We start from the raw sequence: 13,264 nt of genomic DNA on the forward strand, positions 1-13,264 counted from the left end.
CGAAGCCGTTGGCTTCGTATCCTAGTCTTTTGCTGGTAGCGCAGCGGTTTGGCTCCTAGAATGCTCCCTAGGAGCCACGCCGTGACAGCTATCATACGAAGATTTTAGTCTGCGGAGGAAAAGAAAAATGGATCCTATCTACATTGATCTCCTCCTTATATGCCTGTCAGCTACGTGAATCCGGATCTGCTGTCTAGATACGAAGCTATTCGCAGCGGGACTCTGCATATAGAACTTCCGAGACATGGTGTTGACCCACAGTATCGATAGGGCGTAACAACGAACACACGTACAGTCAGTCTACTTTATACTTTGCGGACACAGCAGGGACGTTCACATCTGGTCGATGGGACCCCTCCCATCTTCACAGGTAGAAGGTCGCAGGCGTCCGTACCTTGTTGGGCCTCCCGCAGCGGCCCAGACGCTTGGCCACCAGCATACTAGGAAAACGGACTGGCGTAGGCAGTCAGAACCATGCTAAGCATCGCATTTGGGACATGGCGCACCGCCTGGTCGACTGGACTGGACTGGCCTATTGTGACGGCTCGACCACTACCCACCCTGCAATGCTCCGAGACACCCCATTTGCCTGTTTGTTTGTCGGCACTGCCATACCTGCTTAAGATCCCCCAACCGCTCGCTCTCATTATCATGCTTTTCTTTTTCTCTTCAGCCTGATCTTCTCATATAGTATTATTTATTAGCTTCTAGCATTAGCTCTTAGCAGATAAGATTGAGCATATCAACCAATTGCTATGCTAACTTAAACTATTAGATGTACTTTCTTTCACAGCTGACGGGCCGTGGCAGCAGCAGTCAAAAGCATCATCCAGTTGTACTGACACATGACTGTCAAGAAGAAAACAGTCTGTTCCATTTCCAACAAATTCTGGAAACAAATGCAGTGCCAAATCAGGTGCATAGTCGTGTCGTTCTTCATAGTTATGGAAAGGCAAGCTCCCAAGCGTCTTTGCTTGCCATGATGGAGCGCTGCATTGAAGGACATAACTCCCTGCACAAAGAACCCGGCGCGCTCCAACTCCCATTTTCCTAATCTCTTTTTCCACCTCTGACGGGTTACCAGGCTCACACAGGGAGGCCCGAAGTGGGCTCTACACCGCCTGGCACACGATCGCGAAAAATATGAAACATGCAACATCAAGAGATGAACCTGAACCGTATGATTGCAATGCTCTTGCAGATCCCAAAACCCCAATTGACAAACGCGTGCTATGCAGCGCCGCTTTCTTCCTGCAAACACCCACTGGCTGTCTTCCCTCAACCTTGCCTCCGAAAAAGGATACTCTTTGCCATAGACAAGATAGCTGCCACAGCTATAAATGGAACGGAAAAGAACCAAGATTTACCCCGCTGCCACAATTCTAGATATATTCCCAATATCGCCAAAATTTTCACCAGCCTCTCGGCGTCCTGCCGGATGTTTCTTTGTCCTTTTCAAACTGCAACCAACCTATCTCAGCTGGCGTTAGTATGGCTTACACTCCTGCTGAGCGCACGCCTATGGTTAGGGCGCCACTTCCATTCCAGCCCAACCCATTCCAACTATCCCAGATGCCATTATTCGAACAGATGATGTCTCGAGATATCTGTTCCGTCTGCATGCTCCAAAAGCTGCAGGGAGCAGGACTGTGTCTAAGGTCATCCCACCAGCGTTGACTTGTTGCAAAGTCAACGAAATACAAGACAATTTCAAGCTCCAGCCCAAGGATGCCGCAGTCCTTCTGAACGCGCATTTGAGATGGGAGAGCAGGCATGAGTCGGAGTGCAATCTCACTAGCTGGACCAGCTCCTTGCTCTTTGCATTACAGTATGGGCTATATCGACATCATGAGGATAAGGACAGGCCTGATCTAGCCGAGATCTTTCATGTCTCCTTGCCCTGCACGCAAGAGAGCAGAGTCCAGACGGTCAATGTTGTTGGTAGTCATGATTAGAACACGACCTTCCTTCTTGCGCAGCCACGCCATCAATAACATTCAAGCAGGCGGAGAGAGAGATCCTCCCAGGTGCTGACCCGGTATATTGTAGGTCTTAGCGGCTTCATCCCCGTCGATCGCGTCCTGGCTCGGCTGAGAAGAGATATCACCACCGCGTTTTGATATACCGGCCTCATCGATATCCTCCAGGAGAACAATGCAACGCTCAGGAAGTTTTTGGAATAGAATGAAGAGGTTGTTCTCATCAAGACCAGGAAAGCCTAGAGAGATTATGTAGATATCCAGACACACCATACTGGCTATCGCATGACACAGGCTTGATTTACCTGTACCCGGTGGGCCGTACAGGGCAATGCCTCGCCGATAGGGTAGACCACGTTCCCGGTACCAACGCTTGGTGCCAGGCTTGAGAAACTCTGTCATTTCTCTCATAATGTCCATTTTAGTATTTTTATCCAAAACCACTGAGATAGGGATCGTGGTGGTTTCGTTGCCATTGGCACCCATGAGAAGGCGGGCTGTTGCTTCAGACCCATATAAATAGTGACATCCCGAGGGTCTCTATTAACTGGGGTTTCCCGGATATCATTGATGAGGTCGTCGAGGACATGTCGATTCGACGAAGTGTAGAAAATAAGTCTCTCTGGAACAGCGAACCAGGGATTGCCAGATTCCTTCCTTATACAACTGTCGACGTAGTCCGACCCAGCATCCTTTGTAGCAGAAAATAATGAATGCGACCTTGTGAAGGTGTAGACCAGAGTACGCCATGATAATCGTGACACTTTTTTATATACCAGAATTTCCGTGGGTCGTCCTTAAACAACCGCTCCTCTTCAAGAGTATCATCATGTTGATGATTGTTGCTCTCGCTGTCGTCCCATGGGGAGGACAAACTCGCTTTACGACAACAAACTGCTGCGTCTTGTTCAATGTTGGATCTTGAGATATCCATCGTATAGCGCTTCGATATAATCCATCATGGCTCGGTATCTCCACGGACTTTGCGAAATTCAGGAAAAAGAATTCCATGCGACTCCAATATGCTGGGAGGGCAAAGACACAGAAAAGAATGAACGACACAAAGATGCGTAGGTTGAACGAAACATAAGCATGGAAAATAAAAGGAACCAAAGAGGAAAAGAAATTAAAACCAGGAACCAGAGCCTCCATTACAGGCAGTGAGGGATGGTCGAGGGATGGTCTATGGGGAGATGATCGTAAGCAATCGGACTATTACTCTGGAAGCTTTGCCATCCAATTTGCTCAGATGCTTTACGTGCTTTTTGAGGGCCACGATGACAAAGTAAGGGCCGATGAGTATCGATGTCTTGCCAAAGAGTTTGGAGCTACGTTCTGGAGATATTTTGATCATACAGGTATGCTTCATGGTGATTCTCTCGTTATATTGCCCTCCATGCGCTAATAATACTCTGACAGGGGCAGTAATTCCATTCGGACGCAGCATGACCTATCGCTTTGCATTCGCTGCCTTTTGGTCCGGCGTGGCCTGTGCCGGGGTCCAGCTACATGCCCCATTTGATAACATTGGTGCCATAAAAGGGATGCTTCTCCGTCATCTGCGTTGGTGGTCGAGATGTCCTAATATTTTCAATACCGATGGTATCCTGAATGTCGGGTTCACCTACCCGAATATGTATTTGAGTGAGGCATACAACTCCGCGCAGTCGGTATACTGGTGTCTGAAAAGCTTTATCGTGCTTCTGCTGCCAGAGTCCCACCAGTTCTGGTCGTCTCCCGAGCTTCCTCATCCATTAGTCCAAAAGTACCCTTCGGATTTCGATCACGAACTTCTCGCATCTCACGATCCACGTCATCTGGCCACCACGGCATATTCTCAACAGCACTCCGGAGCATCATTTTCTTCTCTCATCGGGTCAAATGACAAGTAGTGACCACAAAGCTCAAGAAGCCAAGTACGGGAAATTCGCATACTCGTCTGCCTTTGGATTCAGCGTACCAACTGGGTCTCTGCTGCATCAGCTAGCTCCCGAATAGCACCCTCTGTGTGAGTCATGACGGAGAAACCTGGAAGCTACGATCAAAGCCACAAGAAGAAAGGATTCTCAAGGTCAATGTGGCTAGTAGCAGCTCTGGGAGTGATGATAGTGCCTGTATTGACAAGTCTGTGGCATCCGTGGAATTACCTTGGTCTTAAAATTGAGACGATGTTGGTATCGCTGGCGGAGAAATTCCCTGGTTGATGAGAATATACAAGGTTATATGGGATTCTTCAGGAGGAATGGCGCCATGGGTTGATATAATCCGAATTGTTGATGGAGGCTTCGCCCTGGATGAAGAAACAGGCTCCGGTCGATTTATTCCACAGATGCAATCGAGCTCGACCGACACCGAAGGATGGAGCAAAGATATGACCAGTTGTTTATTGAAGTCGCATGCTGGAGTAAGTGGAATCTTTGACTTCAACACATTAGATGGAATCCCCGTCAACAGGGAAAAGTCAAAAGTCAATGCTTTGCCCTGAAACCAGACCCAAACACAAACCTCATCGCATCAAGAACACTAATTCCGGTTATACAACATGAGATTCCGGTCACCTGTTTCCGCAACGAGGGCCAGTCACCCAATAGCGCAAAAGGGCTTTGTTTAGTCTCCGGTGTCTTCGCTGTCGCAGCATCGGCAGGCTTGGCTCAAGGCGTGATCCGTGATATGTGGTTGAACAAGCCACAACTGCGTGTGGATATCGATCAGAGGGACTTCGCTATTTGTGTCTTGTAGCTATTTGAACGGAGCATGTCCGAGGAATTGGCTCCTCTTGCAATGTTAGACTTTATACATATGGTCATATACATACGAGCCCAAGATAGATGTTAAAATGTAAGCTTATTGCGCCACTTTACATCTTTCTGCCTGGACATTTGGTTGCTCCGGGCTGTTCAGGGCCACCTCTACTCAGCCCGCATGGCCCCCTAGTGAGTCCTGCACTGTTTGGCGGGGAGGACAGGTTTATGTATATTACATTAACGCCTTCAAACCACTGCCCTGTTCTATGCTATGTATCTTCCAGAATCTTCATGAGGGACTGGTTTTTGTTGAACCAGTCCCATAGTTGCGCTCCCGCGAGATCTATCTCCATGTCCATGTCCCCCAAGGGTATGTGGGACAACGCCGGAGGACCTGGAGAAACACCGGCAGTGCTGGTCGTCGTCCCCGGGTCTCCCATAAAGGTACCGAGCCCGAGACCTGTCGAGGTCGTGTTGGCGAAGGATTCATCGCCATAGAGCTGCTCAGCAGCCATCGACCACGACATCCCCGTTTGCCCACCATCCGCCCGGGATTTGACTTCCACGTACGTGGCTGCGACGTCGTATAACGCCTTGAAGAGGCGCCGTTGCCTGTCGCATGTCCTCTGTGCGCCGACTGTCGATGTAGACTCGAGCGTCTCGACAAGACTTTTCATGCGAGCTAGGTCGGAGGCCTCGGATGTCTCGATGATGTGGCAGAATAGGATGATATAGGGGATGAATGGAGACTGGGTCATAGTCCTGCATTTTCTCTCCATGTCAGATTATTATTGATCTGGCCGAGAGGACAGAACGGAACGGGGGATCGTCGGGAACGAACCAATTTATGTATGCTTCTAGGAACACCGTCTTCCCTTGCGCCTTGGTAATCACCGCGACGCATCGGTCGTGTTCCTGGAGCGTCTCTCGGGCGGCATCGATGCATTCTTGACAGAATGCGGACGTAGATGGCTTCTCCGGCGCAATGCTTCGGTAGATGAGCGTCAGCATGGACAGGCCGATGACGCGATCGGACCGTCGTGCTATTTCGTGGAAATCTCGTCCTAGCACTTGCCCTTTGCTCGCGTCATAATGGTCCTACGTCCAATCCAGACCAGTCAGCCGCTGGCGTTGTCTCGAGGGGTGTGATTGGGAAGAGACAACTTCTTGCTCGTGGGTAGGTAGGTAGGGAGCTAGGAGACGAACTCACGTGGAAATCTTGCGCATGTTGCATGGCCGCTTTCAACTCGGCTGCAAGCGCCCGGGCACGAGACGTCCGAATATGCGGTGGTTGCATAAGGGCGCCGGGGCTGTAGATGTCGTCGTAGATTCGGCCCTGGATACTGGCTATGTTGATCCAACTGGGGGCTAGTTCGGCCAAGAACGAACCGCTGGGACCACGCTCCCTCCCAGGACGGGCCAAGGTGATGTCCTGATCTCGAAAGGTCGATGAACGTCCAAGGCGTAGCGACAGCATCTTCTCAGTCATGTAAATGGTCCAGAACAAGGACTTCTTCTGAGCCTTGACTTCGGGACTCTCTGTGCCGGCCGGCACGTTATGTTGCAGGCCCAGAGCTTGGATCATATGCGAGGCTGAGTTGATGAAATGCCAAGCGGCAGATGGCTTGTTCTTCTCAAGGCAATACATCGACTAGTAGAAGGGACAGTTAGTCAGTTAGAGCGGGATTTGTTGATTGGTTCTCGCAGACCGCTTACCGCCATGCCCATCGCGTATGCGAAATCCATGTTGGTTGGCTGATGGAAGCGAAGATTGGCAAGGACCGTCTCAAGATTCGCCTCGCATATGACAGCCTGCGCGTAGTAGTCTTGCTTCGTTTCTCCGTCGACAACTTTGGAGCATTCGCAGAATAGCCTATGAAGACCGTAATGAACGATTATCAAGTCGGCTTCGGTGGCTGGACCCGGCGATGCGACTTTGAATAAGTAGTCATTGAACTGGGAGGGCTGAATAAAGTCCCCCAACCATAGCGTGGCTACTTGCGGGCATTCCCGGGCCATACGCAAGCACATGAATACCTTCTCAATAGGCGGCAAAGGGAGGTTGCGGGTTGTCGAGCTAGGCGGAATCGCCTTGGCATGAGGATAAAGTCTATCGAGCGGGTCAGATTGTTGTTTCCCCGAATGCACCGCAGCCTGGAGGCCGTCCAACACGGCTTCCATCTCGTGCGCGACCTCTGCGTTGGTCGTGTTGTGGATGGCGTTCTGCAGAAAGCGACTTGCGAAGACAGCGTGAGCGAACAGCGACGATTCGCCTTCGTACTCCGCTTTGGAGGAGTGGTCGTGCACTTCACGGATATCCTCGCCTGTAGGATGATCGGACAGAGACCCTTGGTCTGGCGTGGTCCCGAATGAGGAACAATATGGTGTTGGCCCGAACGATGAGGACGATCTGGGCTCCTCTTGGTTGATGTTGATAGGGTCTTGTGCAAAGTCGAGAGGTTTAGAGGCTGTCCTCTTCTTGATCGGCCCATGAGTCATCTGGCTCATCCTCTGGCCGAGCTCGTCAATTTTTCTCGATATTGCATCCAATTTGGAATCACTGGAAGGATCTCAGCCAGGTGTTCGGCCCGTGATCTTGTAGTAGTGACTTACTATGTATGTGAGACCATAACCCTCTGCCGTCTTTCTCTTGGCTTGGGGCCAATTGCGTATGAACATTGTGCCCTAGCTTTGACACAGTGAGAACACGGGTTCTCCCTGTCGCATTTCACCTGGACGAAAAACAGAAGTTAGACCCCAGTGCTCATGGAGGCTTCCCAAGGATGGATAGATGTCTCGTCTTCACCTTGCGCTGGCGGCATCGATGACACTAATTTGAAGAAGCGGATCAGCTACACGATAGAAATTCACATCCGGTTGGTACATCAGGCAGCTCACCGCTAATTTCTCGGTCGTGGAAGGATTCTGTTCTTCGTCTTCATCCGCGCGCGAGAACGAGACATCCGCTGCTTCCCCTCCAGAGACTGAATGAACGGGTGGCGGTTCCCATTGACGCACGGTCGCCTGGTCCATATACGGCGTGCGTTGGTCGGCGTCAATTTGTTCTCCTTGACTTCCGAAGAACTCACAAGCGAGCGAGGCTTACCTACGTTAGGGTCCGCTCGATGGAACGTTGTAATAAGAGATGATGGCGTCGAATGGACTGTAAAAGGGGACTTGGCGCTGGGTCTGGACGCTTCGGAGACTCGGAGGCTCCGCCCTCCGCCTTCGCTCTATATGCTACGGACATGGTAACCTCCGCACCCCGCGGCATACTACAGCAAAGATGTAGCCTGCACAGGTTCCCCTATTCTCTCGTTCCCTATATATATTCTCCTTCCTCCATCAGATTGACTTTGCTCAATCGTTCACTCCTTTCTTATATACCAATTGCCATCACGGCGCGAACAAGATGACAGCTCCGTTGGACCATCGAGAGACTGAGAAAGCTGCCGGAATAACCAACGATGCTTACATCCCAATCAAAGGTGAGACAGACGAGGACGAGTATGTCGAGAAGAAGAAAGATACGAATGGCTTCCTGGTAAGTCTGGCTGAGGGACCGATCTTTACGACGGGAGTAGTGGCTGAATGAGCAGGAACGATCTCTCGCAGAGAGTTTTCACCTTTGGCGATACTAAACTCTACCTCCTCGAATGCATTGCCTTCATAGCGGCTATTGCATCTGGCGTAGCTCTTGCGATGGTCAACCTGGTCATGGGACAGTTCTTGTCACTGTTGAGCGATTTTAGCTTCTCGGACATGAACTCGATGCCAGACAATTTTATGTCCGCTGTGCGGACGTCTGCGTAAGAACATTGTTTCCCCTTTCTTGTTTCTCAACGATACTCATGTAACCATAGTCTCTACTTCATTTACATTGGTATCATCCGTCTCGTGGCGACCTACCTCTACGCCTCTCTCTTCACCTACGTCGCATACCATCTAACCCGCAACGTCCGACGAAGCTATCTACGTGCTGCATTCAGCCAGGAAGTTAGCTACTACGACCAGGGCGCCACCGGCTCCATATCTCAACAAGCAACCACGAACGGCAAGCTCATCCAATCTGGCATCGCGGAGAAGCTGGGTATTGTCATCCAAGCCGTCTCCACTTTCGTGGCGGCTTTGGTGATTGCGTTCGTCACACAATGGAAGCTGACGTTAATCCTCATCTTTATGGTGCCGACTCTGCTTATCGTACTTGGAATGGCCGGTGGCATCGATGCCAAGATTGAGACCAAGATCTTGCAGATCTACGCCCAAGCCGGTAGCTATGCCGAGAGTGTCCTCGGGGGCGTCCGGACAGTTCAGGCCTTCAGCCTTCGACCGAGAGTGATGACCAAATTTGACTCTTACCTCCAGGAGGCGTACACCCAGGGAATGAGGAAGAATAAGTTGTACGGTATCGTGTTTGGAGGGCAGTATTTCGTTGTCCACGCGGGCATGGGCCTGGCCTTCTGGCAGGGCATCGCCATGCTCGACCGTGGTGAGATTGCCGACCTAGGAACAGTCTTTGTGTCAGTATCGCTTCTCGAGAGCCGGAAACCTGATAACCAGGTCATTATAGAGATATCGGGACTAACGACAGGACAGTGTTCTCTTCTCCATCATTATGGCCGCGACTACGGTCATGCAAATAGCACCGCACATGGTCACCTTCAGCCGTGCGGCAACCGCAGCGTCGGAGCTGTTCGCTCTCATCGATAGGCACTCCGAGATCAACCCGTTTGACGAATCGGGTGACAAACTGGAAAACCCTGCCGGCTCCATTGATTTGCATGGTGTCAGCTTCAGATATCCTACGCGTCCAGATGTCGCCGTATTGGAAGACTTTACCCTGCATATCCCCGCCGGAAAGGTCACCGCGTTGGTGGTGAGTAATCGCCAATCGTATCTGCAGTTGAAACTTTTAATTAAGCATGTGAAAAAGGGACCATCTGGTTCAGGAAAGAGCACCATTATCGGATTGCTCGAACGGTGGTATGCCCCTTGTTCAGGCAGCATCTCCTTGGATGGCAAGGACATCAGTCACCTCAACCTCAAGTGGCTGCGGACCAACGTCCGTCTAGTTCAACAGGCAAGATACAGATACCCAAAGCGCTTAGCGTACCACAAATCTTGTAAGACAAAGACATTTATCTAACCTGTCGAGTCCAGGAACCGGTGCTATTTAACGCCAGTGTGTTTGAGAATATCGCCAATGGCCTCGTCGGCACCCCATGGGAGACCGCATCGCAAGCAGACCAAATGCAGCGCGTTCAGGAGGCTGCGAAACTCGCCTTTGCGCACGACTTCATCCAGAATCTGCCGCAAGGATACCACACGCGCGTCGGTGAGAGAGGTGGTCTGCTTTCAGGTGGACAGAGGCAGCGTATTGCCATCGCCCGCAGCGTCATTTCGGAGCCTAAAATCCTCCTCCTCGACGAGGCGACCAGCGCGCTCGACCCACACGCCGAGGGTATCGTCCAGAAGGCACTCGACCGTGCCATGCAGAAGCGGACGACCATCGTGATCGCCCACAAACTCGCGACTATCCGCAAGGCAGACAACATCGTGGTCATGTCCCAAGGCAAGATCATGGAGCAGGGGAGGCACGAAGAGCTGGCGCGCAAGAACGGTATCTACGCCACTCTCGTCAAGGCCCAGGATCTTGCGCCAGCGAACATCGAGCGGGATCATGGTTCTGGGGGTACGAGCACGTCTGATGAGGCTTCAGAAAAGGGAGACGATCAGTCTGTTGCCAGGGTCCAAACGGCCGAGGCGCAACAGCTCGCGGCACTACAGGACCGGGAAGATCACGGCTTGTACGAGAAGACGGGCATTATCCATAGTATTTGGAAGCTTTTGAGAGGGATGCCCGAGCTCTGGATTTGGTTTGCGGTCACAATGGCCACGTGCATCGGAGGAGGTGAGTAGCTCCAGACCTGAAGAGTATGGCAGGCCGGTACATGACACTTACTCACTACGATGTCACTCGCAGCTGCCGTCAACCCTGGGCAGGCCCTCTTACTCGGCAATGTCATGAGCGTCTTTACTTCACCCAACATGGTCACTCGCGGCAACTTCATCGCGTTAATGTTCTTTGTCATGTCGCTCGGTATTCTTGTCATATACTTCATCATGGGCTGGTCAACCAATACAATCGCACAGGTGAGGGCTTTCGCGCCTGTGTCACCCCCAATTCACTCCACGATACTGACCGCAAGCGTGATACTGTATAGACTCTCAGCAGAAAGATGCGACGGGAAATCTTAGACTCCTTCCTCCGACAGGACCTGCGGTTCTTCGACCGGCCTGAGAACACGGTAGGCGCGCTCACCAGCCGACTCGATTCATATCCACAGGCCATTCTAGAGTTGATGGGGTTCACCGTAGCCATTATTCTCATGTCGGCGATCAACATCGTCGCGTCGAGCGTCCTCGCCATTGCTGTCTCGTGGAAACTGGGGCTGATCGGCGTCTTCGTCGGCCTGCCGCCCATGATGCTAGGCGGTTACGCACGTGTCCGACTCGAGACTAAGATGGACGATGAGATGGGACAGAGGCTATCGGCGAGTGCGTCGGTGGCGTCGGAGACGGTCATGGCGATCCGCACCGTCGCTTCGCTCGCAATCGAAAACACTGTGCTAAGGAAGTACGTCGATGAGCTCGACCGAGCGATCATCCAGGCGAGCGGGCCGATGTTCCATATGATGATCTGGTTCTCTCTCACGCAGTCTGTGGAGTACTTCGTGCTGGCTTTGGGGTTCTGGTAAGTCTTTCTTCGCCTTTCCGGTTTTGCGAAGGAGACATGTGAAGCGACCCGACCTATCCCGGCTAATTGACTGATCGATTATGGGAAACAGGTGGGGATCGAAGCTGATCAACGACGGGGAAATCACTTTGTATCAGTTCATAGTGTCGTTCATGGGTGTTTACTTCTCTGGTCAGGCCACCGCGTTGGCTTTCAGTTTCGCCAGCAGTGAGTCCGGAATCCGAGGATGTGCCGCCGTGATTGGGTTACTGACAGCTTCCAGGCTTCACCAAGGCGAACCAAGCCGCCAACTATTACTTCTGGCTCGACGGGCTGGACGGGACCATCCGTGAGATGGACAGCAACCGCACGAAAGGACCCGAGTACGGCTGCCGCTCCTACGATTTGCAAGACGTGCAGTTCTCGTACCCCCTGGCGCCAGAAAACCGAGTTCTCAAGGGCGTGTCTCTGTCGGTACGTCCCTCCTGGCTCGAAAGAAGACTGCTCGTTGACCCTGCTCTCTGGGAGTTGGAGGAGACCAGTTGCAAACTGTAGTCACTAACTGACTCTTCTCCATTCTAGATCCAACGAGGCGACTTTGTAGGCTTTGTTGGCGCTTCAGGCTGCGCAAAAAGCACCATGATATCTCTCCTCGAACGCTTCTACGACCCAACTAACGGCACCATCACCATCGACTCATCTGCGCCTTTGTCCTCTCTTAACCCACTCCTATACCGCAGGCATGTGGCCCTGGTGCAGCAAGAGCCGACCCTCTTCCCAGGCACAATCCGCGAGAACATCTCACAGGGGATGCCAGACCTCTCCGCCACGGAAGCAGCATCAGACGAGGCACTAGAGGAGGCATGCCGGGCCGCCAACGCATGGGACTTCGTGTCCTCGCTGCCGGAGGGACTCGACACGCCATGCGGGACAACGAGCGGTAGCCAGCTCCTGTCGGGGGGCCAGCGGCAGCGCATTGCCATCGCCCGGGCGCTAGTGCGTAAGCCCCGCGTGCTCCTGCTCGATGAGGCGACCAGCGCGCTGGATACCGAGTCGGAGAAGCTTGTTCAAGGTGCCCTGGTGGAGGCGGCCTCATCTGGAGGAAGGATTACTATTGCTGTGGCGCATCGTCTCTCAACGGTCCGTGATGCGAACCGCATATTTGTCTTTGATGCGGGGAGTATTGTTGAAGTTGGGACGCATGACGAGCTGCTTGCGAAGGGGGGGTTGTATGCTCGGATGTGTGAGGCTCAGGCGCTGGATGGCGCTGGATGATCTTGTCCTCCTTCGGGGGCTTCGGACACTTTTATAAGAGCTGGTAATGATGCTCCAATCCTTCGCTACCATAATACTGTTCTGTATGCTGCCGACAATCAACCAGACGGTTTAATCGAGCCGTTATCCTTGTGCTAGACAATGAGATGGCGAAGGCTTGTCTTCTCCCTATTAGAATGCGATGTTGTTGTCCCTTTCCAATCGGTTGAAGATAAGCGGTTATAGGCGATCTCAGAAGGGTTGACCATGTAACTGGTGTAACCGCCCACGAGCTTATCGCCATATCATTGGGTATCCAGGCCTTCGCATATAAAACTTATTGAACAAAGCCTTATTGGTATCCGAACTTGGCACAGCTTTCTAGCGATAAGTGGCCAGAGAAGTGTGCATTTAGCCTCTCCGAAAGTGGATCTGACACAATTGCTCTGGATCAGTATCTGGTGTTGCCCGGATATTCACAGGGCTATTAACGCTGTGACATCATCTATGGATACTTAGTGTAACGACTGACCATTCCCAGCAACCACCGA

The 13,264-nt window shown here is 52.0% G+C and overlaps 4 protein-coding genes across 4 annotated transcripts; 2 read left to right on the forward strand and 2 right to left on the reverse strand.

Moving 5' to 3' along the window:
* Positions 1–1,997: 1,997 nt before the first annotated feature.
* Positions 1,998–2,399, reverse strand: VTN00DRAFT_2340 (uncharacterized protein; the record flags this gene model as incomplete). Its single annotated transcript, XM_069428548.1, has 2 exons — positions 1,998–2,218; positions 2,285–2,399. The coding sequence occupies 2 exons, from the start codon at positions 2,397–2,399 to the stop codon at positions 1,998–2,000; spliced, it is 336 nt and encodes a 111-aa protein (XP_069293042.1).
* Positions 2,400–2,939: 540 nt separating this feature from the next.
* Positions 2,940–3,871, forward strand: VTN00DRAFT_2341 (uncharacterized protein; the record flags this gene model as incomplete). The annotated part of the gene is made up of 3 exons (XM_069428549.1): positions 2,940–3,049; positions 3,123–3,337; positions 3,399–3,871. The coding sequence occupies 3 exons, from the start codon at positions 2,940–2,942 to the stop codon at positions 3,869–3,871; spliced, it is 798 nt and encodes a 265-aa protein (XP_069293043.1).
* A 1,121-nt stretch (positions 3,872–4,992) lies between these two features.
* On the reverse strand, positions 4,993–7,756 carry VTN00DRAFT_2342 (uncharacterized protein; the record flags this gene model as incomplete). The annotated part of the gene is made up of 7 exons (XM_069428550.1): positions 4,993–5,485; positions 5,565–5,821; positions 5,934–6,374; positions 6,440–7,283; positions 7,337–7,455; positions 7,530–7,553; positions 7,622–7,756. The coding sequence occupies 7 exons, from the start codon at positions 7,754–7,756 to the stop codon at positions 4,993–4,995; spliced, it is 2,313 nt and encodes a 770-aa protein (XP_069293044.1).
* A 379-nt stretch (positions 7,757–8,135) lies between these two features.
* Positions 8,136–12,734, forward strand: VTN00DRAFT_2343 (uncharacterized protein; the record flags this gene model as incomplete). The annotated part of the gene is made up of 11 exons (XM_069428551.1): positions 8,136–8,267; positions 8,339–8,532; positions 8,587–9,243; positions 9,320–9,599; positions 9,657–9,803; positions 9,884–10,634; positions 10,707–10,876; positions 10,948–11,477; positions 11,572–11,687; positions 11,743–11,933; positions 12,042–12,734. 11 exons carry the CDS (start codon positions 8,136–8,138, stop codon positions 12,732–12,734), a joined length of 3,861 nt encoding a protein of 1,286 aa, XP_069293045.1.
* Between the last annotated feature and the right edge of the window lie 530 nt (positions 12,735–13,264).

This window comes from Thermoascus crustaceus, assembly GCF_041956765.1.
Source record: "Thermoascus crustaceus strain CBS 181.67 unplaced genomic scaffold VTN00scaffold_1, whole genome shotgun sequence".
In the NCBI taxonomy this organism is placed as follows: domain Eukaryota; kingdom Fungi; phylum Ascomycota; class Eurotiomycetes; order Eurotiales; family Thermoascaceae; genus Thermoascus; species Thermoascus crustaceus.